Source organism: Zophobas morio, unplaced genomic scaffold (assembly GCF_036711695.1).
Source record: "Zophobas morio isolate AGI-343-1 ecotype UQ-CSIRO unplaced genomic scaffold, CSIRO_AGI_Zmor_V1 ptg000024l, whole genome shotgun sequence".
Taxonomy (NCBI): Eukaryota; Metazoa; Arthropoda; class Insecta; order Coleoptera; family Tenebrionidae; genus Zophobas; species Zophobas morio.
The window spans coordinates 10834961-10857786 of NW_026972129.1; the positions used below are offsets into that span (position 1 = coordinate 10834961).

At 33.6% G+C, this 22826-nt stretch overlaps 1 protein-coding gene across 4 annotated transcripts in view; it reads right to left on the minus strand.

Moving 5' to 3' along the window:
• Positions 1 to 22826, minus strand: part of Shab (Shaker cognate b) — a 124975-nt gene that overhangs the window by 51232 nt on the left and 50917 nt on the right. For 3 of the 4 annotated variants that reach the window (XM_064064794.1, XM_064064796.1, XM_064064795.1), the window contains exons 2-5: positions 15898 to 16513; positions 6780 to 6988; positions 943 to 1786; positions 133 to 455 (exon numbers count right to left, since the gene is read on the minus strand). In XM_064064794.1, coding sequence (XP_063920864.1) covers positions 133 to 455; positions 943 to 1786; positions 6780 to 6988; positions 15898 to 16420 — 1899 coding nt within the window. In that variant the 5' untranslated portion in view covers positions 16421 to 16513. The remainder of the gene's footprint in view (positions 1 to 132; positions 456 to 942; positions 1787 to 6779; positions 6989 to 15897; positions 16514 to 22826) is intronic. The other variant, XM_064064797.1, reaches the window with a different exon arrangement.

Genomic DNA, 22826 nt, shown 5'->3' on the forward strand with positions numbered 1-22826 from the left:
AATAAGATTTTAAGCAATTTTTGTAGTGTTAGGTAGGTATTCTTTTTTCGAAAAATGTGTTTACATGTTTTGTACGTGTTGTCTGGTTTGGTTGGCTCGTCAGTATGAGAAAGTCGTAAATGACGTTCTTACCCCTGGTGATATGTATCCCCTGGGAGTAGCCGCGATCAGTTGCGTTTCGTCTTGTGCAAGAGGTGCCAACGGAACGTTTTGTTGCATTTGTTGTTCTTCTGGAGGCGCGAGTTCCAGCAGGCGACGTTGCGAAAGAGGAGAAGCGGGTAATGGTGGTCCATCGCCGGTAGGAAGACAAGGTGTTGTGGAAGAATTGCTTCGTCGATGTCTGTTAGGGAAATGATCGAAGTTTCTATAACATCCGGTGCCCGTTTGAGCCGGATTTCGTCCGCTGGCCGATTCCCCTTCAGTGCTGTTACCATCGACGTGAGAGATATTGTGGCCTAGCGAGACAGCCACTGTCAGCAAGAAGACCACCACCAATCGACGGGCCATGCGGGAATGCCCGAAACAGCCCGTACGTGCACTCGACAATGTTCAGCACAAGTCAAGTCAACACATTTATAAAACGATGAAAAGCAGTTAGATAAAGAACCAACGTGACGACTTAGTTTAACCTACGACGGTGCTCTATACATTTAATGCTTATGAAACTGAACACAAGCGTGAACATGCTCTTTCGAGTCCCGCGGTTTACGCTTTAACACGCCTTATGAGTGTCTGCGATTGTCTTCGTTTCCACCAATCAGGGCACACTTGTCACCTGGGGAAGAGGAGATCGTCTTAACGCGGTGCAAACCAAGACACGCAAAAGAAAATCACTCTCATCGTCAGGTGGCGAGTTACGCGATACGAAGCAGTCGACATTTATCATAGTATAAATCACGCAATGCGAATGATCCTGCGTGCAAGAAAGAAATCGACACTCACCTGTGTCTACAATAACATCGATGAGATCCATGCTCTTTGCGAAAGCGTCCCTCAGGTTGATGTGGTGGAAGGACACGATGCTGCCCTCCCTCTTGGCGCGTTCGAGGGCTTCGCGCCGTTTCAGCGCTTTCTCTCGCCTCATCTGGTTCTTGTAAAACTCGGCGAAGTTATTGACAATGATAGGAATGGGCAACGCGATTACCAAGACACCGCATATACAACATACACTTCCTATAACTTTCCCTAGCGCTGTTGTGGGGTATATGTCTCCGTAACCTACAGTTGTCATCGTGATGCCAGCCCACCAGAACGTTTCCGGTATACTGCTGAACTTAGTGCCCGGCTCCTCCTTCTCGGCGAAGTAAGCGAGGCTGGAAAATATGAGGACGCCCATGGCTAGGAACAACATGAGCAAACCCAATTCCTTGTAAGAGTTTCGTAACGTAAACCCCAACGATTGGAGACCCGTAGAGTGACGCGCCAACTTGAGGATTCGCAAAATTCGCATTATACGGAACACTTGTACGACACGTCGAACGTCTTGGAACTGATCAGTGGCGTTTTTGTTAGTCTCCAGGAGAAATAGAGAAACAAAATAAGGCAATATGGCTAGTAAGTCGATGATATTCAGGCCACCTTTGAAAAACTTCCACTTATTTGGCGAAGCGCTAAATCTTAGAATATACTCTAACGAAAACCACGTGATGCAAACTGCTTCTACCATTGCCAACTGGGGATTATCTTGGAAACTGCCATTCTCGTTGACCTGCATACTTGGAATGGTGTTGAGCGTTAGGGCGATAGTGGACAGCACAATAAACAAGATGGACACGATGGCAATCACCTGAAATACATCACATCATTTGCAACACTTCCTCCTTTCAATCCTCTATAGCTTCGGATACGGATATGCCAATTGTTTTCAATTTTACTGTTTTTCAACAACCATTCCCTATACGAATCAAAATAGTAATAGACGCACAAGCCACATAACTTATCAAATTTTTTACAAAAGCATACTCCACAACACATACTGACAATATCCAACAACGAAATCACAACATTTTGTATTTTCAACGATTATTATGTATAATATGGTAAGCTGCGGTGATCATTAAGCAAAAAATAAAATATTCTGAAACAAAAATCAAAGCTACTCTTGAAAAAAGCAGAGAGGATAGGGAAGAATATAGGATAATGGCTGTTTGTTTGGTTAGTACTGTTAGTCCGAAAGCATTTATAGAGGTCTCGAAATAGGAAGCAATGTACAAACAGCTCGAACCCACATGTCAGTCAAAAACCAGCCTATATTGGCTAACCATCTGACGTCATAAATTAAATAAGCCTCTACGGTTAGAAAAAAAAGTATATACAATATGTACACTAACTACACATCGCTATACAAGGTTATTCTGTTAGTAATTCGCTAACAAAAAACCATGAGTTGTCGCTTATGAAACGGTTCTACGTTCTACACTAAATTATAGGTACGTGAAAATTATGTATTACAAAGCGCAAACTAATATTTTACTGACGCGGAACTGAAAAGTCAGCGATGTCACTGTTATCCCATGTTGTCACAGGGATAACTGCTTTCATTCTAGCTGCAGTAAATATAACATCGATTACAACATTGACCTACGGTGGCAAAATTTTCAAAACGCTTAATTTCAAGCAAGACTACATTAAACTGTTAATTTATTTATAAATATATTCATTTAACCAGCGACTTGTGCTTTTCGCAATTTCGTAAAATTTGTGTACTCGTGTATAGACAACGGTGCGTTTTTGAGAAAAGGAGAAGGTGTTGAAAAAAATCGAAACAAAAAATTTGACGTCGAATAGTGGCCAAAAAGGCATGCTTTGAAGGACAACGCATTCCAGGGCTCGATTTTGCGCATCTGATCGTCGCGTTTGCCCATCACTATCAATATGTTAAAACATAAGCGTATACACTGAAATTGAAAACATCGAATTCTTCATCTTCGCTTTGAAGTAGACATCTAAAACAGTCATCAGCATAAACAAGATTTCAGTGTTTGAATAGAAAGAAATTGGCCACATCGAGAAATAAACGAACGGTTATTATTAAAAAATATTCCAAAATTAATTTCTTTTAATACAAACACCGAAAAACACTGAACATTAAAGCAGTTTGTCTTACAGTGAAATATAAAATTTGCGACACAGAAGGAAAGAGATTGTATCAAACGTTCTTTTTTTAAAAGCATGCTCTTACAAAAATTTTTGAAAAAGTCGTGCAACAGATTGTCATAAATACAAGAGAAGAAATATGTATACATGTAGCCTTTTACATTCGTGTAGTATTTTATGTACATAAATTAACATTAATTTTTTTAATCGATTCAGTTTTGAGATAAGATAAATATCATTTTTGCCATCTATTAAACTTGTGCTGACTAAGAAATTTAATCAAACAGTTTTTAAGACATGAAAAACTAATATTCATTTGAAATAATTTAATAAAACTCGTGAATTTGGGTAAGCTATTAGTAGTCTTAAAAACTCGTAGAATGTGGTCCGTCTTTAGATAACTATTCGGATTTTATCCATCGACTGTAGTGAAATTCGCATTTATCATAGCATTTACAAAAAATAACGATTACAGCTGCCATTGACGTAATTGCCGCAAAAATAGAAATTTATGAAAAATGAGATAAATAAATCTCTGACAAAATACTTGCTGCATAAGAATTTTCTATACACTCTGTAGTAACACATTCAGCAAAGTGATTTAAACAATCTTTATCGTCATGTTAACTATTAGTACCTAATGCCAAGAATTTTTCTTTTATTAAAGGTATGTAAAGAGATAGAAGAGTGTATTTACAAACACATCAATTATAAGGAAAACACCACATAGAAACAATTCACAAAAAGAAAACCGACGGTTCCCGAAAATTAATACAGATCTAGTTCTCAAGATCGCACTTTTGTCTCAGATTTACATTATGCAATTTACTTATGTTAATACCTTAATAAACGTAAAAATATAGTATTTTACAATTACTTTCAAAATTCACCATAATACTAAAAATCTGGTCTATTCAGGATGTTCTTATTCAAGCATTTTAGCTTTAATCATTGATATCTCAACGAAGCGAAAAATTTTCAGTAGGCATATTTAGTTGAAGTTATGTCGAGTTTTATCATAGCCTCATTCATTCATTCAACCCTTTTCGCTAGAAAGTGAAAGTAATACAAAGTCTGTACCGTAGCTAAAGCTTGATGACCTGTAAACATCAAACTAAATAATTTGTGCCGGCAACGTTTATTTACCGTTTTACATTTTATTCATGAAATGAACTGTCGAATCAATTTACCCTTCTTTATTCACAGAAGAGTGGTTAACATTATGTAAAAATGAATTATTAAAAATGAACGTGATGAATAAATTTAGAACCAGTGAAACTTATACATGTTTGTCCTTAACCACCTGGAAATACTTACATTAGCAAATGTGGAATAAGAAACTATAAATAAACTGTAGTTATAAGGTAAATAAATATTACACAATCAAATATCTGTTCAGTGAAAAAAATTTTCGAATCATTAACGATTGCATACGATTGATGGGTACATTTTATAAAATAACAGATGCTGACATCCGTTTTAGTCCTAACTACCTTTGATAACTTAGGCTGGGTTTTTCCATCTCTAGTTAACTTACGGTTTAACCTAACTCACAGTTAACTAGGCCTGCAGTGTTTTTCCATTTTCGTTAACTAACGGTTTAAAGTTAACTTCTAATTTCATTTAACCAGAACTCAAAGTATCAGTTAACTAGTAGTTTCATATTTTGACGTTTGATTTTATAAAACTGTCATGAGTAAAATGATGGATTTCGTCGATATTAACGTTTATAGCGACGATGAGAAGGTGCCTGTACGAAAACAAAGAGTTTTAAGGGACCGTATAAACTATTTTGAAAAATGGGATAGAAAAGAATTCTGACAAAGATAAACGTTTGCAACTTTTTTTTTAAATTGGCGTATTTGCATTTTAAAATTTGGACCCTTTTAAATTGCCCCCCAACAGTGGAATTGAATTCATCTGCAATGGTACGCCAGGTATTTGCCTTCTGCTCCTATGTTACCTGGCCACTTTTTTTGCATTCAACTATATTTCTATTTTTATGAACCAATTAGGTCAAAATCCTTTCCTCTTCTTTCGTAAAGTTAGAACACCGCTTTGTTTTCTCTGTGTTACTCATTTTTGTACAAAATAATCACACCAGAAGAATTTGAATGACATTTATCACAATAAACAACAGATTTGTGAAACGTTGCCATAGATACCAAATATAAATCATAGTTAACTGTTAGTTTTCTAACCAAATTTACTAATTTGTTGGAAAAACGCATTCAAAATTAACTGCTAGTTAACTTGGAGTTAAAGTTAACTAAAAGTTACGAAACCAGAGGTTAACTACATTTTGGAAAAACCCACCCTTACTGTTGACAGTAACACTGTAAATTCAGGTGATTTAAAACACTTGCTCTGACTATGAAAATGCAACAATATTTGTTATAAAATCAGACAAATCAGAACAATTTTGCTAACTTGAATTAAAAAAATTGACACTAATTTTGGCTGTTTGATTTAATTCATCCACCATGTTATTTTGCACGTGAAGTTACCCCGACGTTAATGTAGGTAACTATCATTGTAGCACGAAATATGATAATCAATAGTTTTCTTCGTATTTATGTTAAAATATTCAAGGAAATCATTACTTTTTCCTAAATTTCGGTGCTATCTGATATTTAATTCAGCAAGAGCAACAATAAGGTTAATTTCCATTTTCTGGTTTCGTTCTCAAAGTTATTCGGTTCAGAATTTGTAACTGTAATTATTCATTACTGTCTCGAGAATATTTGCAGTGTTATTCTATTTACAAAAACACTAATAAATATACTGAATTAATTTGATTCACTTGTTTACCGATCTAAATTTGATTTCTATTTTAACAAACAGCGGCGTATAACAATCAAATTAAGAAACCTAAAAACTTTTTTATTTATAAATATAGCCATGTAAGCACACGCGAATTCATCTTGTATATTTATAGATTAAATTGAAATAGTTTAAAAACGTGCTTTTGGTACCGGCGCTTGAACTTTGTTATAATTTTAAAGCATATTTCCTTAAGCGCTGGAAATCTAGCGTGTTATCTTCGTGTTGTAACATGGTGTCACATTTGTTTTCAATTCACTTTTAATTTCACTTACAAAATCACTTACTCGAAATTGTGAGCAAATAATACACTCTATTATTTTGTTAAAAAAGTGTATACTACATATGTTTAATTCTAAATAGTAATTTTAGTCAATTTAAACGTGGCTATCCTCTAGCTTTAGGCATGACAAGCCAACTGCACAGATGTAGCACAAAGGAGGGAACTTTGAGGAATTTAAATACTGACTACCCTTAAATAATTGATTCTCCGTTTTGTATAAAATAACTAATAAAAAATCTAAGTTCTTAGTTATTTAACCTTAAAATTTCACAACCAACACGATTGATTCGGAGTTGAATTTAATTACTTCGTAATGATCAAATACACATATTTGTAATTTTTCTTAGATGAATATTCTGATAATTTCAACGAACGTAAAATTCCGCGAGCTTTCAAAGATACAAATTAATACGAAAAATTCCTGAAATAAGCGCGCCGTAGATATTTGAGTTAATTAGAACCGAAGCGAATGACTTTGTTTAATTGAAAAATTTCTTGAATAAGCTCAGCACAGGACGAATTTGATAAAGCAGCGATTTGGGTAGCGCTGTAAGTAGTTAGTTTTGTAAGCCCTCACCCTGGCTGCAATCGATGTGGTTGGTTTTTCCAGCATGTCCCACAACCATTTCTGATATTGTGAGCACTTATCCTCTCCAAATTCCTCTTCGTCGCGCTGCCTAAGTGACTCGGCCTCCTTCCGCATTTCTTCGTGTACATGCTCTTTTCGCTGGTGGTACTTATGCTGACAGCACGATTCTAGATAGAGTTCGTCGACGCCCCAGTACTCTGAAAAAGTTTTAATAAAATAGTTTATTCACTATTTCCCCTGAGGAACTTGCAGGAAGGACGTTTTTATGACGCAAAACAATTTTAATGTCATTTTTATGGGTAGATCTACTCGTTGCTTCTAATTCTTTAGCTATTTATATGAGAAATTAAATTACTGTTTATAGTAAAGTAGTATGTGTGCTACGTTGTAAAATATATGTCCAGGTCAAGAAAAAAAGTGTTATTTTATGCCCCGTTCGTTGTGTGCTCTTTACGTTCGCTAATTAATTTAGATACAAAAAAAAATATTTATGTTTAAAACAGCTATAATTATTATCAATAAAGATGTTAACGTTGCTTTCTACTTCCCCAGTACCAATTAATGAACGATTGTAATCAATTCAATATAAAATTTAAGTAAGCTTTTAGAATGTGGTGTAGACAATGATTTTAAATTGTGACGTGCTCCTTTATCTCACGTTTAATGGTACGCCGATATTTTTACCTTTGAATGTATCTACGAGTTATTGCAAAAAAGTAAAATTAATAACACCAATTTGATAATTACAGGACACCCAATAAAATGTATGTTTTTTTCTAGAAAATCAGTAAATAAATCTTCACTGAACAATATGCACAACAGGCATGCATCTCTCGTACCGCAGGGAAGAAGACAGACATATTATTTTTGTATGTCTTAGCTGTTATTGAATTCGAGGTCGTGTTACAATTCTATCGTTACGCTATTGTCTTTTCATGCAAGTTTTTTGCTTAAAACCTTGACTCTTTTATTAATATTTTATTTCGACCACATTTATAATCCAGGTTGAATTACTGTTAATTATATTTCTTAAAATAAAACTTTTGTAAAAATATTTGCTTAGAATATTTTATGACTATTGATTATTAACTCCTTATTCCCTTTTACTGACATTTATGGGTTTGTCAGTGGCTTCTATTTTTGTTTTTATACATTCACCATTTTTGTGTCAACAAGGTTTTTATAAAAATTTCAGTTCGTGTATTCACTATAATAAATTATTGTAGTGCTGAAACGTTTACTCAAAACGTATTTACAGAGAGTAATTCAGCGATTTTAATATATCGTTTTAACATATCGAGTCACTGGATAACACTTAACGGTTTTAATTCAGACTATGATGTTATAATACATATTTTCCAGATAAAATGTTTAAAAATGTATTCGAACATGTATAATGGAACTTTATCTTAAAGATAGAAAATACGTAGAATATTTGAAAGAACAACTTTTAGAAATGTAATATTATATTGTAAGGAATTTATTTATCAAAATTGAACTTGTGAAAAGTAAACTGAATTTATTTATCAAAAATGAACTTGTGAAAAGTAAACTGCACAAAGGGTTTTTCTTTTACAGTTACCAGATAAACTGATTCATTTAAATCTACCAAATTTATTTTCCTCTAGTTAAACTAGTGTTTAAACAAAATTAGTCAAATGAGAATTGAACAATAATTAGTTATTTGTAATCAAATTGTTAATTTCTTTGACTGACACCTTAAGTACAATATTCAGTTATAAACTGAAAAAAAATGGTCAAAAGTTGTTTAGACAGGACTTCCTTGGCTTCTGACGTACAATGAAACATATCCAGCATTTTCAAGTTGAGTTTTTTTTTTTACACAATTTTCCAATAACGTCACCAATATTTTTGCAAGGACACGTATATCAACTTGGATTGGTGCAGTGTGAGTAATACTAAAAATAACAGTATTGTATTCCCAAAATTTTCTGGGAAAATGGAGTGAGCCGTTCCTGATTTAATCAATAAAATAAATTGAATCATTCATTTTTTTTAAGGCACCTGCTTAAGCAAATCTAAAAAATTTGAACGCAATAATAAATCACAAGTAAAAATTTATCATATTTTGCACAAATAACATCATCGGGGAATAAGCAGGTAGATTTTGATTAACAATTTACCATGTTTGCAATAAAACGTCTACAAGATTTCAAAATATTGAGTTTTGCAATTCTTGAGTTATTCAATAAAATTAATTGACTTATTCATTAATTTTTTTGAGCGACCCTGTCTAAGCAAAGCTAAAAAATAAGGTTCTTAATTTGATCAATAAAAATTTGGTCGAAGGCTATAAGTATAATCCAACAAATTAAGCTTTAAAAAATATATAAAATTAGATTTTACGACTTTCGTTTTGTGGTAACCGCTGTAAAGTAAGAACCAGAGGCATAAATAACACCCCTTATCCTTCATCACTAGCTAATATCAATCTGAAGCTCAAGTGTTTATTTATTTTTATACATCGAAAGAATGTCACGTAGAAATTAGTTTGATTTGAATAAATTTGTCTTCTCAAAACAGGACTAAAATTATTAATTAAACCACAATCGAACAAAATCTTCTGCATATTATAATTTATATTTTATCATTATTATATAAAGACGTGCGTATTCTTCACATTTTCGAGAAAATGGAGTGATTCGTTCTTAATTTGACCAATAAAAAATATGTAACGACGTCATCAATATGGATCATTCTAGTCACAACATAAAAGAAAACTACTCACAGCGTTATACCAATGCAAGAAAAAAAAAGGAAATGGCCAAGTTCGGCATCGAACCCACAATCTCATTACCACAGGGTTGCTGTCTCTGCGATACACACACTGCGCCACGGAGACGTTCAAACCGTGTTGGGAATAAAACATTATCATACCTTGCAAATGGTTTTTGAACGTTTCGCGAGAAAATTTAAAGCGGATTCGTACACTACAACTACATGAGTATATTTTTGTGTAACATTCAAATCATCAAATTGTCGGTGAGGATGATTAGCCAAATTTTGGTTATCATGTAACCATCTACATGGTATTTCTAATATACATACAAAATTTGACAACAATCGGTTCAGCAGTTTCGGAGATTACGTGTCTCATAAAAATGGATACAAACAGACAGACAGACGGAAACGGGAGACTACTTCTTTCGTACCGTAGGGGTTCAGAAAGTGGCCATTCGCACAATGGACTCCATTATTATACTTCCTTAGCTTACGCTCGGGAAGTAAAAATCTTAAATCGTAGATAAAATTCTGTACGTTACATATAATGAAAATGTCATGAAAACCTGGTCAAAATGCCCAATTATGGAAGTTTCAGATTTTGCTTAAAAATTAATCCGTACGGAAGAATTTTTTGTCTCTTTCACAGCAAACAATTATCGTTCCATGCAGCTGACATGTAGCGGTTGGTCAGTTTCAAGGGGCTTTTACTTTTGTGATTTGATCGTTATTTGTTTCAGTTAGATGGAGGAGGAAGCACAAGATAAGCATTATTTTACACCACATCCACCACCAATTCCTATTTATTGTCGATAATAATCATTGTGTTATCTGTTAATATGTAATTTGATGTTTAATGGGATTTAATTCGTAAAACTATCAATTTTGCATTGAGTTACAAAATTACTCTGGCCAATTCGTCATATACTTTTTATTTTAGGATATCAAAGAACGTCTGATATTTCTGTACCTACTATAAAATTCAACTGTTTTGTTTGCCAGTTTCTGTTTTATGGCAGTTTTAATCAGCTCGGTATCGATATGCAAAAATTGGTAGTAATTTGAGTGTTTATAATTTTGCTTTTAGTAGTGTAAATAAGTAGCGTAGCTGTTTTATGTACATTCAAACGGTGTTTCTTAATAATAATTGTTAGTTTCAGCAATGAAGAGTCTTTGTAGGTATGTCTTCCCCAAGATTTGTCTTTACTTAAAAATTCTTATTTAAAATTTGGCAAGAGAAGAAATGCCAAAACTCAGAATATACAAAATTTGATACGAAACATTTACGAACAAAACGCGACATCTACATCTGGAGTTGTGGCAAAACAATCAAACAGAATATTTACAGGATATGTTTCGAATTCTCAAAAAGATAGGAGCTCAGTAGTCAGAATTCCAAGACATGTTTAGAAAAAAAACTCTTAGTGCATTTGAACTTTTCACTGAAGTTCCTTCCGAACACTGGCATCCACTTCAGCGTGTGCTGGGCGTCCAACGTTTACTTTTGACTAAGGCAATAAGCGTACCAATACCTGTACGAGTTGGGATATGCAACTCAGGTGAGTTTAAAAGAGTACCTGGAAAAACCGATGCTGCTAAACTGTTCGAAGTTTTAAACACGACACAGAGCTTCTAGGATTAGACAAACCGGGATAACAAAGACGAAAAAGTTATTGCGCCACATTTACCCGAAGAAGCTTTAGCGTTATTTATTTCATCGAAATTAACAAAAGCGCAATATCAAAAACTGCGTATTAAAGCTAAATTGAAAAATTCTAACATATATTCTAGCTAGCTAGCTAGCTGCTATCCACCACGAAACAGTATAAGAAAGTCTGAAAGTTTGATGGAAGTTTCCTTGCAAGCTCTCTTAGACCACACGGTAAGCAGAATAGTTGTTGCACAAAAAGAAAATTTTGAGGCGAGACCTGAAGTATTGAATAACATTTTATATAATAAACAAAAACTTAAAGAAATTGCAACTGGTTCTGACATGTTGTTTACATCATTTGTGCCCATTCAGTTATTTTCATTTCTTTCTACAGCTCTCCGAAGTGGCACAAGAGTCCTGAAACAAAGATTTAAAGACATATCGGCGAAACCACACTCGGAAAATTTCAAAGGAACCGAGTAATGCAGATCTCTTTAATATATATACTTATTACTGGTATCTTCTGATCCGTTAATTTCTTCTTCGCAAAAAATAAATGACAAACAAAGAAGTCTTTCCCGAGAAGTTTTACAGCTTTTAGAACCGCCAAATATTGGGAACGACAGAGAAACAATTCTGTCGACATCAGACACCAGTAGCAATAGTAATTTGTTTTTTGAGCTTTAATGAATGTTTCTCCTTTTTGAGTGCTTTAATCTCATTTATGTTAGTTTTATTGGATTACAAGTAGCGAAAACATGTTTTAGAATTTTGGCCAGGTTTCTGTGCATCACGTCCGGATCCTTACTCCTCGTTGTGTGCGGATGTCATATTCGTAGGTAATGTTTATCCTACTTTATCTACACTGCAATACAAATGGGATAACGGCATTATTATCAAACAGTGCTAAATTTGCCCACAACGAGATACCAACGTATAATATAATATCTCAGCTGAAACTCCGAGGCTTAATATCTTGAGAACGGACAGAGAGACTTAAATTCTGTAAACGCCATTGCTTTTAGCTTGAAAGGGTAACTTAATTTAGTAGTAATATGACGCATATATGGCGTCGGCGTCGCGTTACAAACCTATACATTTTTTAATGCAACGTATATTTATATTTTCTAACGGACTCTGGTTGGTAAACCATTAAATTTTGAATACAATAATATACAACACTTAGATACCTGTTTCATTTTCAGTTGATAAAAAAATGTAAATATAAGAAAAAAAATGAAAGTAGAGTGAAATAAAGAACTACCACTATTTTACGACAGCTCGAACATACGCTAAAATATGTAACTACTTTTGAGACAGATTTTGTTGATTACTCCTATAAAATAAATTACAAGTGCTTTAATTTTTTGTGTTTATAAATTGTATTTTTTATCAACTGAAAATGAAATAATGTCTGAATGCCTTATATAAATGTAATCCCAATTTAACGATCAATTAAAAAAAATGCCATTTAAAAAATATATAGGTTTGTATCGCGATGCCTATGCCATATATGCGTCATATTTACAGTGTACTAAATTAAGCTAAAAACAATTATCTCTATCCGTTCTCAAAACGGCGCCGTGCAGTTTTAGATGACACATCCTGTATGCAATATTTAGGATTTCAGAATTTATTTTAATTTAACTTGGTACCCAGAAAATTGTGTTTATTATAAAATGCGATAACGTATTACTAACTCGACCAACGAGTGATAATAGTATATTAAGTATTAAGAACGGTAAGGGGTGTTTACTGGTCGAAGGCAAAAGTATGGAGACGGAGCGAAGCGACGTCTCCAATTTGTCTGAGACCAGTAAACCCCCTTAACGTTCGTGATGCTTATACTATTTTTTGTACGACCATCAAAAGATTTGCGTCTTTTTATCAAATTCATAAATTGAAAGAATTTATATCAAACATCAACAAGGTCGTTTTTTAATTTAAAATTTGTTACTATGGTTTCCATTAATATAAACAACAATTTTAAAAATCAGTTTCCATTTTGACCGCTGTCGATTTAGATTTGATCTGGTTTGATTTCGAGTTAATTTTCTTTCCGCGACTATTATTAGTGAGTGATTTATTTGCTTAAAATATCAATCATGAGTGATTCTGAAAGCGAAAATGTCGAAGTCGAACACGCATGGAATTTAAAATAAAAAAAATCTTGAATGCATGATTACTTACCGTTCAGCTGAACAGTAAGTAATTTACTTACCGTTCGCCTCTTCGTTGTTAGTCGTAGCAACCCGTAAACTGAACTTACTGCTATGGACACCTATACGGTAAATGATCGAAAAAGCAATGGTCGTACAAAAATAATATTTATATCATTGTCGTAGATGAAACTACATATGAAATCTTTTACATTTTGCTATTATTTTTCTTCTGATAATGACAATAAAAAAATAGTTCTCTTTGAATCTTTTTTTTTTTAATATAATTGAGGTAGTGGAAAAAAGATTTTTAAAACCACGAGAATCCCCGACATTTGTCCAAATAATTTCAAAAATAAAATACAAGAGGACTCGAAGATTCTTTCAAAGCCTTTCAACAACAAAACACTAGAAATTCTCAAGACTCTTTCTCAATCTCTTAAAATCCTATTTTTCGAATTGTATTTTCTGCGGAAATTCCTATAGGTTAAAATAACAATAAGCATGGATTGTTAATTTACAGGTAAAGATGCATGCGACACATGTGTTTAAATTGAGTTTTTCGTAATAAAATTTAATGGGAACAAATGTATCAGTTTGGATAGGTATACTGTAAAACCAGCAAACATTTTAAAATTTTTAGGACGGGGATGAGCCCTATTACTGCACTTTTCCCAGTTAGAGAAATAAAAATATACTATTCTTCTGTTAAAAGGATATTTTATGTCTACACTTTTCAGACAGAAACCCAAGAGGATAGTTTTTCAACCATGGCAGCGAATACCAAATATTGGACGTTATTTTAGAAATGTTTTACTTAAAGAGAACTGTTCGTGATTATATTTTAATAATTTCACTAATAGCGAGTGATTCACGAGTAATAATGAGCCAAACCAAACGGTAAGATGCAACTCAGAATATATTTTTAACGGGTTCGTAGATTTATTTTTCACTTTATCAAATACCAAATGACTATTAATGATTGAAGTAAATTTTTGTGTTGACAGGTTGAGACGATGCCAACTACTAATTGTATTTCATAAATCTTAATGTGACAATCAGGTATCCCATCACAAAATTTTAAATATGTTGCCAGCGTGACAAAAAAGAACACAACCATTAATAGTCCCTCGGTATATTAAACCTAGCTGTCTAAGTTTTGACGTCTATCAACTTTTGATTTTCCTTGATTGTCAGAGACTGGGTGAAAGCAATAATTTTCTTAGAAGAAGGACGAAAAATGCGTTATGTAGCCGACAAAAATATTAAGCATACAACAGTAAGTAAGATTCAGGAAAACTCGATCACGTTCTAGCAGACATGGACAGGAAAGAAAGAAAATTACAACTTTAAGAGATAAACGATTTCTTGGACAAATTTTGAAATATCAAAAAAACCATTTGAAGATGAAAAATGTTTTAGGAAAAATTTGCTACGATGGTCGTAGAGAGTTAGTACATTGAAGATCCACGACTGTGGAATATTACCTTGAAAACATTATTCAAGACCATGTTATGCCGTTTACGCCATTTTATAGGTGACAATTTCGTTTTTATGTACGACAATGCTGGGGCGCATACTACCAGGCCAGTTTTGAACCACATAAATGAGGTTGATATCCGGATAATAGACTGGCAACAAGAAGCCTAGAGTTAAATCCAGTTAAGCATCTCCGGGGTCAGTTAAAAAATCGGTGAGACACCATGTATCAACACCCGGAAATCTCCAAATTCTGGAACGTGCTTTTGAATGGAATAACGTCCAACAATCCACTGAAAACTTGGTCAAAAGTTTACCACAGAAGATGCAAACCGTAATAAGAACTAGGGTCTTGCACTATGTCTTCAAGAATTGTTACTGAATAATACAAGTAATTACAAGAAGTCACTTTGTTGACGGATTTTCTACGGGTGTCATAATTTTGAACATAAATTTAAAAACTGATAACTGATTAAGTATTTTAATTTATGGCGAATCCAGCGGTTTTGAAACTGGTAGACAATAATTCTCTTGTGAGTTAAAGAACAATTGTCAGCTTCAGGTTAATAGTCAATCATCTGTGGTTCAAATATTGAAAGGAAAAAAAATTCATTCCTATCACTTAACATTAGATAGTCCAAGAAATGAAGTCCACGGATTTTAGATTAGCCTTTTAGAACTTTTTTAGAGAACATCAAAATTGTAATCATTACTTTTACGATTTTGACTTTTTTTCGGATGAAGCAGGAGAATGTGAAACAAATGATGGGCAGCATTTTGAACAGTTTTTACATTAATTAAAAAAAAAATTGTCGGAAACTTCAAAAGTGATGTTTTTGTCAAAATTATGATCTACTAATCCTTCGGAAATGTACCTTGTTCTGTGTTATGTTTCCAATTTTATTATTGTTACCCATGAATCGCCCTGTACTTCTAGAAATACAAAAAATTTTTTTCTTTTTTAAATGAGAACAATTTTTTTCATATTTAATATAAGTTCTATAACAAAAGTTTAATAAATAATATTTGCTAAAATTTTGCGCCAACATGCAACAAACCCAAAATAACAAAATACCTAGATCGTCGCTGAAAGCAAGCACACACATTTCGTCCACCAGATGCAGTTTTCCCGTCCTGTAGAAGTTGAGGATGGAACTGAAAGACTTGGGGTGTCGGTCGAAGAAATACTCGTTGTCGATAAGCGAGTAGTCGTCGCACAGCTCGCTGAGGGCCTCGTGGGTGTTGCAGTCGCGGAGGCGGCCGAGACGCGTGTGTGGTAGGCGGTCGAGCGTCCGCCAGAGGACCTCGTGCTTGACGCCCCCCACGTTGATGCAGACGCGTCGGTTGAGCGCCTTGGAGCGCATTATCATGAAGGGCTCCGGGGGTAGCGAGGACATGGAACGGGAGTAGGGCCGCTGCAGCTGGAGCGGCAGAGGTGGCGGCGGCGGCGGCTGCTGCAGCTGCAGAGGCGGCGGCGACGTCTGCGGCACGGAGGTGTAGCGCACCCCTCGGCCGTCCACCGCCTCAGCGGCCGTCGTCGTCGCCGTCGCCGAGTCCCACCGCACTGCCAGCCCTTCGCCATCCCGATCGCCTACCATGGACGGCGGCTGGCTGGGGGTCGCGGTGCTAGCCGTACTGGCGCCTCCTCATCCGCCGCTGTCGTCACCTCTCCTTCGCTGACTCATTCTGATCTGGAAATAACGCACGATCAGATCAATTTCCGGATGCTAACGGGATATTTTATCCAAAAACAAACAATAGCTACATATGTTTTATTTATTTTTTTCTGTAATACTTATAAAATAATGGTTCCTCCAAAAAGATAAACCAGTTTATATAATTAAGCATGTTTTTTCGTATGATTATTAGAATATGTAGATAAACGTAAATTACTATTCACGTAACGTTGAAAAACCTTGTACAGGGACTGAAGGTTGTGTGCCATATTTTTATAATTATAATTACTCCTATTTAATAATAATTTTATATTGTTTTTGTAGGTACGTCCATAATAGAAACATTTTTTTTGTCAACGCAATTGGTCTCATTGGGAAACCGTAGTTCATCCAAATGCTTTAAATGATGAGTGTTTGTAACGTATAATTCATTTATGACATTTTTCGAAAATTCCAGACACACTGGCAACATTAATTTTTCTTCATTGTTTCTAGTAGCTAGTAATATCAATATAATAATAATATATATAATAATATCACTTGTAATCAATTAAATTTGTTTTGCTAAAATAATACTAATTTATTACACATACAGGGTGATTTCGAAATATATATAGAATAGTGGTAACCACGGCATCACGTACCTAGTAATGTGGAAATATAGAAAAAACTAATTAAAATTCGAATGGGGCAGAAGCCCTATGAACTACCCTCAATGTGATGCATTGATCCACCTTTTAAACATTAGATGGAAAAACGTTTCTAATAAAAACTATGTAAACACCTTCAGTGTCAATTAAAAGTAAAACCGACTTTTTGCTGGTTCGTTCATTCTTGTATTCATTCATCGTTAAAGTCAATGCGAAAGATTATTAGTTGTAGAAACAAATGGTGGTCCTGAGAAGCGAGCTCAAAGGCTTGCACTTTTTGAACGTGGTGTGGATGTGGGCCTTGTTCTTTTAATGCACGATGCACTACAAACTGTGAAACTCCAACTTCAGCTGCAAGTCGGGCTGATGTCGGGTTCTTCTTCGACGCGTTCCAAAATTTGTTCTTCAGCTTGCTGTATTCTTTCAGTCCTACCACGGCCACGATCGTGAGCTTGAGACTTGAAGGTACCATGATCTCGAAGATGCTGCACCACCGATGTTAATGTTCATACACACGGAATCGCGTGATTTGGAAAGCGCTTGGTTCACAATTCGCGGGCCAACTTGGCGTTTCCATCAGCCACACCATAAAGCATCACCATGTCGACACGCTTCATATTAGAAGGATTCACCATTGTCGAAGACGTTAACAGAACACACGACGGCAACCAGCTGATACATGACTGGCTCTTATCGTATTTTTGCACGCTCTTTTGGCTCTTAATTCTTGAATAGCAGGTCAAGAAACACTACCAGTGTATAACAATTTATACTTAATTTCAAATATTTTTTTATAGACATTGCTACCACTTAGAAACGTAAACTTTACACAGTGCAATAAATCTTATTGTGAGGCATTCCCCGTTTTTTTATTGTACACATTTCGAAATTATCCTGTAGAGACAAGTATAAAATAAAATTTTTTTTAAACAACTGATCCAGTGTATTTACCAAGCAGAATAAAAAAATCAATGAAAAATAAATAATAAAATTGGCCAAGAAAGCTGTACCTTTCGCAAGGAATTTAACATTTTCTACCTGATTCTACTGCGATTATAACGTGGGCAATAATTTTTCTAATATCAATCCTTATTTTACTGGTTCTTCAATTTCAAAAAATACATGCGTGTAAATTGTAAAAATTTGAGCTGCAAAGTGATAAAGTTACATCAAAAACCCGGGTCCGGTCGGAGAATGCTTAATGAAATAAGCGATATGATCATCCGAAATACTTACATTAAAAAAAGCTAACAACAAAATGTTTACAATTCAAAAACTAATAATAATAATTATATTATTATTATACACACACAAATGAAAGATTGCGGACAATGAATCTTTAAACAAGAAAATGAAGTCGATAAATTTAGTTTAAAAAAAAACCGAAATAATATATACAGTTTCCCAGATAAAATTCCGCAGCATTATATCTTGAGAACGGATATAAATATTGGAATTCTATACACGCCATTGCTCTTAGCTTGAAGGGGGAAGCGTAATTTAGTGCACTGCATATATGATGAATATATGTTATCGGCGTCGCTACGCAAATTTTTTTAAATTGCAATATACGAGTAGGTATATTTGTTTTAATGGATTTTGATATATCATTAAATTATTATTACAACAATATAAAACACCTATTAGATGTTCATTTCATTTTCAGTTGATGAAAATTAAGAAAATTTAAAGTTGAGTGAAATAAAAAGTCTTTTAACCATAGATGCGATTATTTCACAACTAGTCGGGTTAACCGAGTATTACGCGTTCAAGGGGCACAAATATTCTTAATTCTTATTTTAATCTTGTGCAACTAGAGTGATCAGAAATAAATCCAGTTAAAAAATAAGAATCTTGTAACAATTATAAAAGCAACGAGAAACTGCAATGTTGGTTTGAAAAAATTGTAAATGAGATGTCACACAATATTTCAAAAATAGCTGATCTTTGGATAATAGGTCCAGGTAAATACATGACTGCATTTAAATGCTATAATCAGTCTTTCGTTTTTTTGGAGAACATGTCTATAAAAATACTACAGTAGTAGACACTAAAAACACCTAATAAATACAATCAAACTAATGAATAAATTCACAGATTTAATAATCTGTTGATCTCACGCCACATACGTAAACTATTTAATTAATAAGAGGAAACTTATAGTATAATATATATATAATCAGCAATTACATTCTAAAACATCCTTCTTAGGCAGATATTTATTCGTGAAGCGTAATCCAGAAGCTAGCCATCGTTTACAACCTTTGTTACCAATGTAACAAGAAACCAATAATATGTTTCCACCCTAAAGTTGCTCAGCTAAACAACTAGAACTACACAGGGCATCTCATCGCCCAACCTTAACAGCTTGTTTTAAAATTAATCTCTGACATAAGCGGAACAGAATGAAACACGAATACATAATTTAAAAAGTCACCTAAATTGTTTTGGTGGTAAGCTGTGTCATTTAAATCTCTAGAGCCCGTACAACCCACCCAATCACGCTATGTAACTCTATGACGGAAAGCATAATTTTATTTGATGTTTTAATGAAAATGAAATTCAGTCGTAGTCTAGCTTGAAATTTAAATTATATCACGTAGAAAATGGCAGTAATTCCACTTCCATTTTCCAGAAGAAAGCTAAAGTTGACAAAGCTTTAGTATTTCCTTTGTAAAATTGCATCTTCTGTGTAGCTTATAGATGGCGAAATAAATCTTTGGACGTGTATAAAATTTCGATTTTATAACAAAACACATCATTATTGCCGAGTGTGCGTACTCTGTGAAACAAATGCAATCAAAAGTTATGTAAATGATGTTTGAGACAGGCAAACCATTAAATATATTCCACTTCGCGCTTAAAATAAAACTCCATTTTATTTGAAAAAAAAAGGGTGATGCCATTTCCGTAAAAACTGAAGGCGATATATTGCTAACAGTAAGTATATTATTTCTTTAAACACATGAATGGGATATATCTTTAATTTAAAAATAAGTTATTGTTTTCATGTCTATAACACATCAAATAGCCCCAAATAAATATATTGGTTTCTGTTAAATATTGATTTCTTAAAGACCTTCTTTTATTCCAATACCCGCACAATACATTTACCCCGCCAATATTTTTTTTGTGTTCGTTTTGCTTCCACCGTCACTTAAACTGTATACTTTATGCAGTTTTAATTAAGCTCAAAAAATGGAAGATGTATTAAACTCAAAGTCTCAAAAGACTAACTGGAACCAAGTTTGCAAAAAGTTAATAAGCTTTTGTTAAAACAACCGAATAAAAGCCAGTTCGTAATTTATTTTTAAAGTTTCGATTCTTCCAGTCGCACGGCTTACTTCTAACTAAAAAGGCGTTTAACGTTTTTAGTTAAAAAACATCGAACAATGTATTTAAAAGTGTCTCTCTGTGATTCATATAAACGCGCAATAGCGGGTGTGTTATTTAAAAAATATTGACTATTTTAATAAGATGTTCCGCATAGATTTGATTATGGTGGATGCGCCGGGATAACAACAGTAATTTGTGTTCTAAATTTAATTAAATTTATACAGTCGCTAACCAATGGCAAAATAATTTATTTACACTTCTCATTTACAAGTACAAATCACGAGTTACATGATACTTATCTGCTTTATAATTAACTGCGTCGAAAATGTATTTTTGGAAGAGAATTTACCTTGAATTGTGCTAACAAAATACTGTTCAATATGAAACTGATGTAAATTTTACGATGAGTCTGATTTTAATTAATATATACATAACTTGTTCTCATATCTAGAGTCGAATAATTTCCGAATTAACGGTTCACTCATTTCAGTTTTGTGTCTATCTAACTAATGTAAAATTAATTACATCAAGTATTCTTAATAAGACCAGTTAATTCACTTCTGGAAACACCGCAGTAGTTGATTATTTCATTAATTAATTCCTACATTTCAAACATTAATTAAGCTTATTTTCTGTTTCCTCGAATACGGTAGGTAGGTAATAGGCTAGTATTTTTTTTTATTTTTGCAGCTGTACAGAGTAGAAAAAAATACTTTTGTGTAAAAACTAGCAACGTTTGTTCAGTCTATTTAATTTTATTATTATTCATATTATTTTTTGATAAATGATGACAACGAACATTTCAAGAGATTATATTAATATGTAAGTAGTTATAATAAATTTAAATAAAGTTATAAATACAATTTAAAAGACTACCCGCCTTTTTATCTATTCGACTATAGACAACATATATTACGATATGAGTTTGCAGAAACGTCACATATTGTTGTTTAAATTGTGAACATTTATCTTTTTCACACCTCAATATGGAAATTTCTGATAATTCATTCATTCATATAAAATATTCCATCCTGTTCTGTTGTGTAGAATATTTCAATAGTCAGATAAGGACAAATCCTAGCCTGCAACGCCTTTTGTTTAATTACAAATTGATTTAAATGCCACGTTTATAAATGCTAATGATATTGACGCAATTATACCACATAACACTTTACGCAGCATTGAGATAGAATCCCATCCAATTTATGAATGTCTGTCTGTGTTGACTCTGTTTCGCATCTCGAATGAATATCGAGCAAAGCAGAGCGAATATAGGTTGAACGTTATGAAGGTGAGAGAACGAATAAGAGGAAAGGTCAAAGTTCATCAGCATCCCAGATGTGGCCAATGCAAAGCTGGGTCAAATTTTCGTATCTGGGGCAAGCACATCCCGAATTTTTATTATTACCAACAGTACAAAATTGAATTGTACGATAATGAATCATAGTGTTTTAACGATGTTACTGTAAAAAGGTAGTTACGTAACCGTACTCTTTTTTATCACAATAAGCGTCTGCGATTGTTTCATTATGTTTATACATTATGAACAGTTTAAATTAGTAGAATACACATTCAACTTCTCATTAGCAAAACTGTAAGGCATGAATAGTAATGAATTCAAGATAAGCTCTCATAAAATGCCACACAAATTTTCGTTGAGATATTGGAAAAGATTTTATGTAATTTTCTTCCGAAAAGTTCTCCTTATCATGGCATGAATATCAAACCTGAACAACATAAAAAGTGGCAAAATAAACTTTATGTAGCTATAAAAAATTAATAAAACGACACAAACAGCTTCGAAGTAAGCGAGGGTTTTTCACGAGTTTATACAATGCATAAACGGTCATGAAATCTGCATGATTTTTCTACAACAAAAATCATCATAAAGTGCAATTCACACTCAGATCTCATAGACTCCCGCTTTATTTTGATAAGATAAACGGATTTCATTTGAGCCTGTTAATAAAACAGGTGTTAAAAAGATTATTTTTCATATACTTCTATCTGAAAGAGATAACATAGAGCTATCTATAATTTCTAAACCAGTTAGTTGGATATATTTATAATTAAAATCTATTTTTGTTTAAACAGTATTTTACAAGCGTGTTGCAGTTATTTAGATTTTCGAACCTCACAAACCAACTTAAAAAATAAAAAAAAAATACGTTGAAATATCTTAGGTATTAACCGTAACCCAAAAAACATCAAGTCGGTATGTATCATCATTAATGTTCTAAAACTGGTTAAGTTAGTTTTGTAGGTCAAGCTAAACAAACGGTGTTCATTTACAAACATATAAAAGAATCAACTGAAGATTATTTTTCCATTTTAGAACCAAA